General features: G+C 36.7%; 1 protein-coding gene across 2 annotated transcripts in view; it reads right to left on the bottom strand.

Annotated features, from left to right (window-relative positions):
- Positions 1-12,299, bottom strand: part of ATRNL1 (attractin like 1) — a 779,266-nt gene that overhangs the window by 583,866 nt on the left and 183,101 nt on the right. For both annotated transcript variants that reach the window (XM_047073493.1, XM_047073492.1), the window contains one exon: positions 10,551-10,769. In XM_047073493.1, the coding sequence (XP_046929449.1) occupies positions 10,551-10,769 (219 nt within the window). The remainder of the gene's footprint in view (positions 1-10,550; positions 10,770-12,299) is intronic.

Genomic DNA, 12,299 nt, shown 5'->3' with positions numbered 1-12,299 from the left:
AAAAAGTACAAGCAGAGAAAAAAAAAATCCAAAAACTACACCTTCATCATAATCTGACAATAGAAAAAAAAAATCCATGGAGGCAATCTCATATGCTCCCATCCCATTGCAAGATTTTGTGGTGAGAAAGTACTCACCAAGATAAAAAAGAAGAGAGAAGATGGAAGCTTGAAACAAGTTTAAAGTTGATATAAAATCTCCCTTGGAAAGATTAAGTCTATCCTAACTATGAAAATACCAAGACAGTGTCACTCTAAATGAGCACCATACATAGAAAAGGACCCAGGGACACTTGGCTCGCTCAGTTGGTAGAATGTGCAACTCTTGCTCTAAGAGATATAAGTTAAAGCCCCACATTGTGTGTAGAGATTACTTAAAAGAAAAAAATCTTTTTTTTTTTTTAAATTTTTTTTTTTCAATGTTTATTTATTTTTGGGACAGAGAGAGACAGAGCATGAATGGGGGAGGGGCAGAGAGAGAGGGAGACATAGAATCGGAAACAGGCTCCAGGCTCCGAGCCATCAGCCCGGAGCCTGACGCGGGGCTCGAACTCACGGACCGCGAGATCGTGACCTGGCTGAAGTCGGACGCTTAACCGACTGCGCCACCCAGGCGCCCCAAGAAAAAAATCTTTAAAAAAAAAAAGTACTTAAAAAGCAGGGATAATTTGAAGTAGGAGTCTTAAGTATAACTTTGGGGAGAAAAAGGGTAGTAAATAAAAGATGTGTCTTTTGGCAACCAGGTGGTTAAGGGATAAATAAAGTGGAAAAGTTAACTTCTTTCAAGACAAAAAAGGCCACAAATTCAGGACATACAATTCTTACCTTGGCCACCAAAACTTTGCTTTTCTAACAGAAGAGAGCTCCATAAAACTAGAAATCTTATAAACTATGCCAATGCCAGAAAAATGAAGAAAATATTAATGAATCTATGCAGTTATTATTAAAAACACAGAAAACAAAACAAAAATCAGAAAACCAGATCCAACATACATTAACTACTGAAAATTCCCCTGAAAAATATAACCAGGAAGCAGGAAACCATGACAGCTCTCCAAACAGAATAAATATAGTCAAACCAGCATTTATTTGAAGAATAGCAAAAACTACCTTAAATCAGAAATTCAATGAAGAATTGACATGGGCATAAAGAAGGAAGAAATGAAGAGTTGACTCAACTAAGGAAAAGAATAAAAACAAACAAACTCAGAAGTAGGCACTGAATTATAATATGCCCAAGGGAAAACAGACTCTCTTGACAATTTAAAGAGGCATTAGAGCAAGTCAGAAAACAACCAAGAAAGTGAAAAGGTGATTGAGAGAGAAATTAAGAGGGTCAGAAATGAAGAACTGGACACCTGCATGGCTCAGTCAGCTGGGCAGCGAACTCTTGATTTTAGCTTAGGTCATGATCTCACAGTCTTGTGATAAGGCCCACAGTTGGGATCTGAACTGAGCACAGAGGCTGTTTGGGATTCTCTCCCTTCTCTCTCTGCCCCTCCCCTATTCACACGCTCATGTGTGCTCTCTTCCTCTCTCAAAATACATAAATAACCTTAAAAAAATGGAGAATATTTAAAACTATAATCCAAGAAAATTTTCTAGAAATAAAATAATTCCTTAGTGCCTCCTTCAAGTCACTTGCTGCTGTCCCCAAAAGTAACCACTTCCCTGATCTCTCATAAAATAACTTTGCCTCTTTTTGAATGTTACATAAACTAAGATAGAGTGTCTTGTTTTGTGTCTGGCTTCTTTCTCTCCACACCATATACGTGAGAGCCGCCATAGTGTCCCATGTGGTTACATGTAAATCATTCTTATGCTGTATGCTCCATTGTGCATAATATCAATTTCTTTATTCATACAGCTGCTGATGAACATTTGGATGAGTTCCAGGTTGGAACTATTAAAACTATGCTGTGTGAACATTCCTATGAGTGTCTTGCAAGTGAACATTTGCTTTATATTGGGTTACTGAGCCTAAACCAGGGGTCAGCAAACATTTTCTGTAAAGGACCAAATAGTATTTTAGACAGTGTGGGCACATATAGACTCTGGCAGAGATTCATCCCTTCTTTCTTTTGTTTCTTCCCTTCCTACATTCCTTCATTACTTACTTCCTCTTCCTCAGTCTCCTTCTCTTTTTCAACCTTTTATAAAGGTGAAATCATTCGTGTTCACAGGCTATGTAGAAACAAGCCATAGGCTAAATTTGGCAGTATTTGGTAAACTTTGGTAAACTTTGGTAAATTTGGTAAACTATAGTTTACCAGCCACTGGCCTACACACAGAATCCTTGATTCATTGGGAATGCATTTATTCAGCTTTGACAGATATTTCCAAAGTGTTTTCCAAGTGTTATGCCATTTAGACTTTCAAAAAGCAGTATATAAGATTTCCATTTGTTCTATATCATTGTTAACAATTAAAATTATATATATTTTTTATTTTATACATTCTGGTGGATAATTAGTGGTATCATTTTGTGGTTTTCATTTGCATTCCCCTCAAGAGCAAAAATGTTAAACACCTTTTCCATTGTTTATTGGTGTTTTAAATATCCTCTTTTGTGATGTTCAACTATCTTGCCAATTTTTTGTTTGTACTGTTTCTTTTTGTTACTGATTTATAATAAATCTCAATTTGAGATAAGAGGTTTTATTAGATAATTAGACTTATAAATAACTTCAATTCAGAGGCTTCCATTCCTCAATTTCTAAAGGTTTTATTATGAATGGAATTTCTTAATATAGTACAATTTATCTCATTTCCCTCTTTGGTTAATCTTTTGAGTCCTGTATCCTGTTTAAGAAGTGACTATTTGGGGGGATTACCATGGCAGAGTAGTTGTAGAACCCTATGCTTGCTTCGTCCCTCAAACACAGCTAGATAAACATTAAATCACTCTGAACACCCAAGAAATCGATCTGAAGACTGAGAGAACAAACCAGACAGCCAGGAGAGGGAGAGAGGAGGTCACATTGTGGAAGGTAGGAGGTATAGACATGTGATTTTGGGGAGAAAAGAGTCATGGGTGCTGTGGAAGGGAAGTAGTCCAGATCACAGAGAAAGGGGAAAGAGAAAGAGAGAGAGAGAGAGAGAGAGAGAACGCACAGTGCACAGAGGATCACAAGAACACTTCCCAAAAAGCACTGACTGGGAAAATGAGAGGGGATGATTATTGTGAGTTTTTACAACCAGCAGAGCTCAAAGACTGAAGTTATAGAAGACTGCACCATGGCTGGTGTGGAGCCCCGCAGGCGCAGCAGTATTCCCATGGAGAAGGAGGGGAGAGGCCCAGGAGCAGACAGCATGATCTGAGGATTCCCTGGGCCACATTGGGAGACACAGTTCCTCTTACTGGAGTTCAACTGGGAGAGGTGGCACTATCTCTGGGGAAACAAGAGAGTCAGCAGGCTCCCACTGCACTATTCTCTTCTTTACTATAGGGACAGAGATGCTTGCTGAGGGCAGCTACACTGGATGCTTGATCTTTGCTGCACCTTACTCTAAACTCCAAGCTCCTGTGCATTCGTGCAACTCCCATCTGGGACAAACCCTCCCCCAGGATCAGCCCGAGTCGGCACTGTGCTGGATCCCTAAAGTGTGGAGTTTTGAAACTCAGCTGGCGTGCCTGAGATAAAACACAGGCGCACTGTGTGGCCAGGCGAGCAAACAGGTGGGACGAAGACAGGGTGAAGGCGGGGATCTGACAAAAGCCTGGGGCACAGGAGGGGAGATTCTTTCCTCTTCTGTGAGGGCTTCCCAGACAGCAGCAGGCGCAAACTCCTCTATCCAGGTATGAGAGAGAGGGCTGGTGCCTTTCTTCTCCCCTGCCCATCAGCAAGAACAGATGTCAGTGAGCTGCACAGCACCCTCAGTGGAGGGCTGAGCCGCTTACACTTAGTCCGCCCCACCATGCTCTGCAGGTGCTTCTTTACTAAAGGGCAAGTGTGCCTGAGACTCAGAGCATCAGGGCCCTGGCCAAGACCAAAACTCTCCCACATGCACCAAGTGTACTGACCATACAGTGCTACAATGCTTCAGCTCTGGTGGAAATAAGATCAGGGCCCTTTTAACAAGCAGACCAAAGCACCCCTAGTTAAAACTCACCATACACTAGACAAAGTCCAAATGCTACCCACAGCAAGTTAAGGAGAAACTCTGCAGAGGGATGACCTTAAGGAAAGGGCAACTTTTATCTTTATTATTTATTCCATTCCAGCCTTTATTTTTTAATTTCACTCCATCTATTTTATTTGGCTTTAATTTTATGCTTTTCCTAACCTTTGGATATGGATACTTACATCACAGTATTCAGCCTTTCATCTTTTGTGATGTAAGCATTTAAAACTACCAATTTCTTGGTAAGCACTGCTTCAGCTGCATGGCACAGAATTTTAATATATTACATCATTTTAGTTATCACTCAATCCAAAATATTTTTTTAATTTTTATTATGTTATCTAGGACCCATGGGTTATTAGAACAGATTCCTTAATTTCTAAATATATAGAAATTCCTATTTATACTCCTGTTATTTAGCTCTAAGTCAATTTCACTTTGGTAGGACAACAAATTATTTATGAGTTTCTACACACTTATCATATTATGCAAAGAATTTTAATGATCTAGACAGTATAGAGAATTCTCATAGATGCCAGTTTAACATAATAATTTCCACAGAAGTAGTTAAGAAATTATAGCCATATTTATATGACTATCTAGATTTCAAGCCAAAGACTGTAACAAGAGATGAAAAAGGGCACTATATAATAATAAAGGATCTATCCAACAAGAAGACCTAATAATTGTAAATATATATGCCCCCAGCTTGATAGCACCCAAATATATAAATTAATGAAAAACATTAAGAAATTCATTGATAATAATACAATAATAGGTGGGGGCTTTAACACCACACAAATAGCAATGGACATTATCTAAGCAGAAAATCAACAAGGAAACAATGGCTTTCAATGACACCCTGGACCAGATGGACTTAACAGATATATTCAGGACATCTCATCCTAAAGCAGCAGAATATGCATTTTTTGAGTGCACATGGGACCCTGTCCAGAACAGATCACATACTGGGTCACAAATCCGGCCTCAAAAAATACAAAAAGACTGAGATCATACCATGCATATTTTTACACCACAACGCTATGAAACTTGAAGTCAACCACAAAAAAAAAAAAAAAAAAAAAATTGGAAAGCCCTCAAATAAATGGAGGTTAAAGAACATCATACTAAAGAACGAATGGGTTAACCAGGAAATTATAGAAATCTTTTAAGAAATGGAAACAAATGAAAACACAATGGTTCAAAACCTTTGGGATGCAGCAAAGGCAGCCATAAGAGGGAAGTATATAGCAATACAGGACTACTTCAAAAAGAAAAATCTCAACTATACAACCTAACTTTACACCTAAAGGAGCTATAAAGAGAACAGCAAATGAAGCCTAAAGCCAGCAGAAGAAGGGAAACAATAAAGATATAGAAAATAATAAAGATACAGAATAAATGAGATAGAAACAAAATAAAAACAAAACAAAAAAACAGATCAATGAAAGTACAAGTTGGTTCTTTGAAAGAATTAATGAAATTGGCAAACCTCTAGCCAGACTTATCAAAAAGAAAAGAGAAAGAACCCAAATAGATAAAATCACGAATGAGAGATCAAAACCAAAACCACAGAAATATAAACACATAAGGTAATTTATGAAAAATTATATGGTAATAAATTGGGTAATCTTGAAGAAATGGATAAATTCCTAGAAACAACATATAAACTACCAAAACTGGAACAGACCAATAATCAGCAAACAAACTGAATAATCAAAAATCTCCCAACAAACAAAAGTCCAGGGCCAGATGTCTTCCCAGGCAAATTTTACCAAACATTTAAAGAAGAGTTAATACCTATTCTTAACAAACTGTTCCAAATAATAGCAATGGAAGGAAACTTCCAAACTCATTCTCGAGGCCAGCACTATCTTGATTCCAAAACCAGAAAAGACCCCACTAAAAAGGAGAATTACAGGCCAATAGACCTGATAAACATGGATGCAAAAATTCTCAACAACATACTAGCAAATCAAATCCAACAGTACATTAAAATAATTATTCACCACAATCAAATAGGATTTTATGCCTGTGCTGCAGGGATGGTTCAATATTCATAAATCAACCAATGTGATACACCACATAATAAAAGAAAGGATCAGAACCATATGATCCTTTCAATAAATGCAGGAAAAGCATTTGACAAAGTACACTTTCCAATTTTTATAAAAATCCTCAACAAAGTAGGGATCGAGGGTACATACCTCAATATCATAAAGACCATATATTAAAGTCCCATAGCTAATATGCTGAATGAGGAGAAACTGAGAGCTTTCCTCTAAGGTCAGGAACAAGACGGGGATGTCAACTCTCAGCGTTATTTAACACAGTACTAGACAGCCATAGCAACTTCTTACTAGACATGTTTCCAGAGACAAGGAAAACAAAAGCAAAGGCAAACTACTGGGATTTCAAGATAAAAAAAAAGGTTCTTTACAGAGAAGGAAACAATAAACAAAACTAAAAGGCAACCAATGGAAGGGGAAAAGAAACTTTCAAATGATATATCAGATAAAGGATTAGTATCCAAAATCTATAAAGAACTTACAAACTCAACACCCAAGAAACAAATAATCCAGTGAAGAAATGGGCAGAGGACATGAATAGATACTTTTCCAAAGAAGACATACAGATGGCTAATAGACACATGCAAAAATGCTCAAATCACTCGTCATCAGAGAAATACAAATCAAAATTACAATGAAATACCACCTCATCCCTGTCAGAATGGCTAAAATTAACAACGCCAGAAACAACAGATGTTGGCAAGGATGAAGAGAAAGGGGAACCCTCTTACACTGTTTTTGGGAATGCAAACTGATGCAGCCTCTCTGGAAAACAGTATGGACGTTCCTCAAAAAGTTAAAAATAGAACTACCTTGTGACCCAGCAACTGTACTACTAAGTATTTATCCAAAGGAAACAAAAATATTGATTCAAAGGGGCACATGTACCCAGATATTTATAACAGCACTATCAACAATAGCCTAACTATGGAAAGAGCCCAAATGTCCACTGACTGATGAATGGATAAAGATGTAATACACACACACACACACACACACACACACACACACACACACACTCACAATAGAATATCACTCAGGCACCAAAAAGAATGAAATCTTGCCATTTGCAATGACATGGATGGAGCTAGAGTGTATTATGCTAAGTGAAATAAGTCAATCAGAGAAAGACAAAGATCATGATTTCACTCATATGTGGAATTTAAGAAACAAAATAGAAGGGGAAGGGAAGAAAAAATAAAATAAGATAAAAACATAGAGGGAGGCAAACCATAAGAGACACTTAAAGATAGAGAACAAACTGAGGTTTGATGGAGGCTGATGGGTGGCTGAATGGGCATTAGAGAGGGCACTTGTTAGAATGAACACTGTTCTTGTGTGTAGGGGATGAATCATTAAATTCTGTTCCTGAAACAAATATTACCCTGTATGTTAGCTAGCTACAATTTAAATAAAAACGTGAAACACTATGAAAAAAAAAAAAAACAAGAAGTGACTACCAAAGCTTTAAAGCTACACAAATACCCTGTTTCTCTGTATCGTTTTACCCCCAAATTTCAACATAAGTGGATTATCTTACAGCTAGTATTAACTGTGGGTTTCTAATAGTGATTTTTTTTAATTTTTCTCACTCCTTCTACATTTATTATTTATAATTCTTCTGTAAGGAATTTTGTTCATTTTCACCCATTTATTACTTATTAAATCAATTTACATCAGTTTAGATTCATGGATATTATTCTGTTGAGTTGTAACCCAATACAATCATTACTTTTTGTTCAAACTTCATTCCCCTGAGAATTCTTTTAGGTTGGTACCGTGTCTCTTTGGCATGATCATGATCCCCTCTTCTTTTTTTTTTTAAGCTCTTTCTTACTTTGGGGCACCAAACAATGCTCCAGGATCATCATGTATTCTCCCAATCCAGGCCCTAGAATTAACCATTTCTCCATAGAGCCCTGGTTCTTCTCATTGGAAAACAGTATTTATTTATTTTCAGGGTTTTTTTAATTTTTTTAATATGAAATTTACTGTCAAATTGGTTTCCATACAACACCCAGTGCTCATCCCAACAGGTGCCCTCCTCAATACCCACCACCCACCCTCCCCACCCTCCCACCACCCGTCAACCCTCAGTTTGTTCTCAGTTTTTAAGAGTCTCTTACTGGAAAACAGTATTTAAAAACCCAGATATAGGCACTATATGTGTTTTTGCTTCTGGGATGTCATGGCTTCTAGACCGTCTTGACAAACAGAACTAGAAAATACATGTATACCCTAAACTATGTATACACACATATATCTATATTTACCTCTTTGTGTATGTGTATATATGTACCTCTTTGTATATATATTAAAATAAACATGAATTCGTGCTGTTAGCTCAGACCCTAATCCAATACCACAGGGTTCTTTGCAGTCTTCACTCCTTGCTTATTTTTAATTTCTTTTTCTGACAGTGGAAAACTTGTCTTACATTAAAATACAACTTATTTTCCAAACCTAGTAAACACATAAAGTATTGTTAGAATTGTTAACCTATACCACATGATAAGCAAATTTACTAATCAGATTACAATTTTATGTACAGCTGTTTTTTTCTTTAGCTTTATGGTATTAAGTCAAAACACTGTTTTCCAAAGTTACTTAGGTCAGCCCTTTTTTTTTTTTCCTATTTTTGATGATGTTATGGCTTTTGTAATATAGTTAAATTTACTTGTCACAATTTTACTTTACACCCTAGGGTCTCCTGACATTCTAGGTGACTTTTCTTTTTAATTTGCATTCAGGAAAGTTCACTCTTTGTGGTGTAAAACATGGGTTTTGACAAATGCATGGATTCATGTATCAACCTACACAGCGTCAGAAAGAACAGTTCTATAACACAAAAACTCCACTTTGAGGCCCCCTTGAAATTAATCCTTACCTTTACTACTTCTGGCAAATAACTGATCTGTTTTCCATCCCCACAGTTCTGCCTGTTCCAGATCATTTTATAAATGAAATTATTACACGACTTGTAGCCTTTGGGTCTGGTTTCTTTCACTAAGCAAAAAGCATTTAAGATTTAATCATGTTGTTTTACAAACCAATATTTGTTCTTTTTTGCTTTTCATATATTTCAAAGTTTATATAGCAGGTATTGTTGCACTCTGCACCACATTCCCTCAGTCCATCTGGTTTCAGTACAGCACACTGTCGGTGACTCACCTAAAGCAAGTTCTGCAATATCTCTACTTTTCACTAGCCAGGGCAAGCTAGTAACAAGACTGTTGGCACAGCTCCGAAGCACAGTACCTCCAAAGGCATCACCCAACCAATGAAGGATGAGAAGCCACAGATAAGTGCACCACCTTCCAGTCCCTCAGCAGGTTAACTCTGAGGAGCATTCTACATGGTCCTCGTAGGTCCCTAGTGGGTGTGAGTCCAAATTTCCGAGTATAGTATCCGGATTAGTAATTATTGTTATTATTAGTATTATTAGTATTATTGGTTTTTCTCCCTTCTTTAAAACTCTCTCTTCCCTCAACTGTGCTTCCTAGGTTCACTTCCCAAATAAACTATTTCGCTTATCCTTGTGTTAGGATGTCACCTGTTCTAAGACACTTTCCCCAGATATCCCTATGACTCATTCTCTCATCTATATGAAGTATTTATTGTTACTTCTCAGTGAGCTCTTCTATCATCACCTTCTTAAATTGCAAGCCTTATTCCCCTTCCTTACTTTAGTTAATAGCATTGTATTTATTTAACAGCACTTAACCTCATATACACATGTGTATAGAATTAATTTTATTAATTTCAACTAGGCTCTGTGAATGGAATAATTTTAGTCTAATTTGTTAATAATTGTGTCTCTAGCACTTAAAATGCTCCTTGGAACATAGTAGGCACTCAATAAAAATATATTGAATAAGTAATCTTTCAAGAAGGTTGTTTTTATTTAGCATAAGAGACTTCCTATGGAAAAAAACCTGAAAACTATTAACTTTCAAAATCATATGGTATTCATAATGAGTCCAGCTGATTCCATCACAAATGTTATTTAAAACATTCTCACACTTAGCACAAAGTTTGCCTGGATCTTCTGAGTTGCCTCTGAATTCTAAGAGGCAATAAAAGACTATAACTATGAACAATAAAACTATGAACAATAAAAGACTATATACTACAAGGTAGAAAACGGGCATGAGTCCAGTTTTCATATGAAGCCAAATATATTGTGCCAAACATAGTGTGTAGAATGCCATCTACACAACAGTGATGGATATAGGGAAGAATATTTTTTTATCGGTGAAATTTGAGTCCCATTATGTTTTTCTAAGTATTTATTATAAGAAAGACAAAATCATTCTTGGTTTCCAAACTGAAATTATACTGATCACATTTTTATTACCTGGACACTGGATAAAGGACCACTCATAGTTCTTTTCTTTAGGACAAAGACTGGAATCAAGAACCATCTCACTACTGTGCATTCCAACAAGCTTCATTGGCCCTCGCGAAGATCCTTCAATGCAGTGTCCTCTTCCTGTGTTACTAGGATCATTGCACCAGCCACATCCAGGCTGTTCCAAACAATGCCCACAGGTTCTCAATCCAGAACAATTTTGAGCTGCATGACAAGAACATTAACAAATATGTTATATGACTTTATATTCAAATAGAATTTTAAGCTAATGGAAAAATAAGTATGATCTGAAATAAAGAATATAAAAAGTTGTCTGTAGCTAATGTAAACACTTTTTGTAATAATACCAAAGAATCAGCAGTTACTTAAAGCAAATAAAACATACATCATGAACAAAGAGGAGATAAATGAACAAATAGGTGAAAAAGGGTGTGTGGTAACCATGACATGGAGAAAAATGAAGTCAGCACTTCAAGATTCCTGAGAACTTTGCCTCAAAGCGGATCCAGGGGCCTACAGACCACGTTTGCCATTGTCTGTGATGTAGAGCCATGTTAGCTGTTCTTGTTGTGCCTAGTAAAGGCCTTCAAGGAAAAACTCTGCATCTGCCTGTGACTGTCCAGTGCAAAGGCTGCCTGCCCATTCCCTGAGATAGCTGAGCCCCATTTGTACTGCCTTTCACTGACGATGTTCTTCCCAAGGGTCCAAGATACTAGCATTTACCTAATCAATCTCACCTAAAGAGTCAAACTGGATGGGAACATGGTCACCAGATCCCTACCTCAGCCAGGCAACAAGCAAAGGCTTTACTGATTTTCAGGGCTGCAGAATATCCCTCCAAGATTCAAAAGTTGAGCTGAAGCTCAAACTTTTTGTTTAAATTATGAATAATCTATAATATTCAGCAATGTTATGAATATTGTGATATCTTTTCCAAGGATGAACATATTATAGTTTGCCATTATATATACCATAGCTACTATGTGATGTTTTAAAATTTTAATCCACAGAGTATCCTATATTGGGCTGAGACTTTCTTTCATTACTTCCATTGACATTTTGCTAGAAAAGGCATTCTTTGTCCTGGGAATTATTTACCTATAGACGACGGTGACAGAGGTACAAGACATCATGAATGATGTTTCTTCTAGCCACATGCTAGAAAAAAAAACTAGAGGGGGGAAGTGGTAATTTCTCGTAAACCAAATTCCATTGTTAAGGTGGTAATAACTTAATTTCCAGTGTTCTGTTATTACTGGAAACGAAAAATGTTCCTCAGATTGCTGCAAACAAGAAAGGCACAAGCTTCTCAGTGAACATCAGGAACTCAATACAGTGAACTGCGTAGGGATAATAGAATATCGGTTAAAGAATTCATCAATTATAATATGATTTGTTATTAAGAATTTTTGGCATGCTGAGCATTTCAGATTGGAAAATAAGTACTGTGTCCTCTATTTCTTTAATAATAATTTAAAAAGGAAGAACACTGAACCATTGACTACAACTGGATAATGTTATTTTTGTAAACAAATAATCCATTAGCATGAACATGCTTCCTTTTAAAATTTACATTTTTTTCGGCAACACACAATGCTAAATGGTACATCACTTAAAGATCCTTAGATAACTGAACATTTCTTATAGTACCATACCCCTTTAGCTTTCATGCGTTGAAATATTTCTCTTATATATATGATTGTAGCTACCCCACAGTATTGTTGACTGGGTTAT

Source organism: Lynx rufus, unplaced genomic scaffold, assembly GCF_022079265.1.
Source record: "Lynx rufus isolate CCGP_SWC_20201006 ecotype Redwood Valley unplaced genomic scaffold, mLynRuf1.p SCAF_11, whole genome shotgun sequence".
NCBI classification, from domain to species: Eukaryota; Metazoa; Chordata; class Mammalia; order Carnivora; family Felidae; genus Lynx; species Lynx rufus.
Note: the sequence above shows the minus strand (reverse complement) of the source record. Positions and strands in the feature narration are given on the sequence as shown.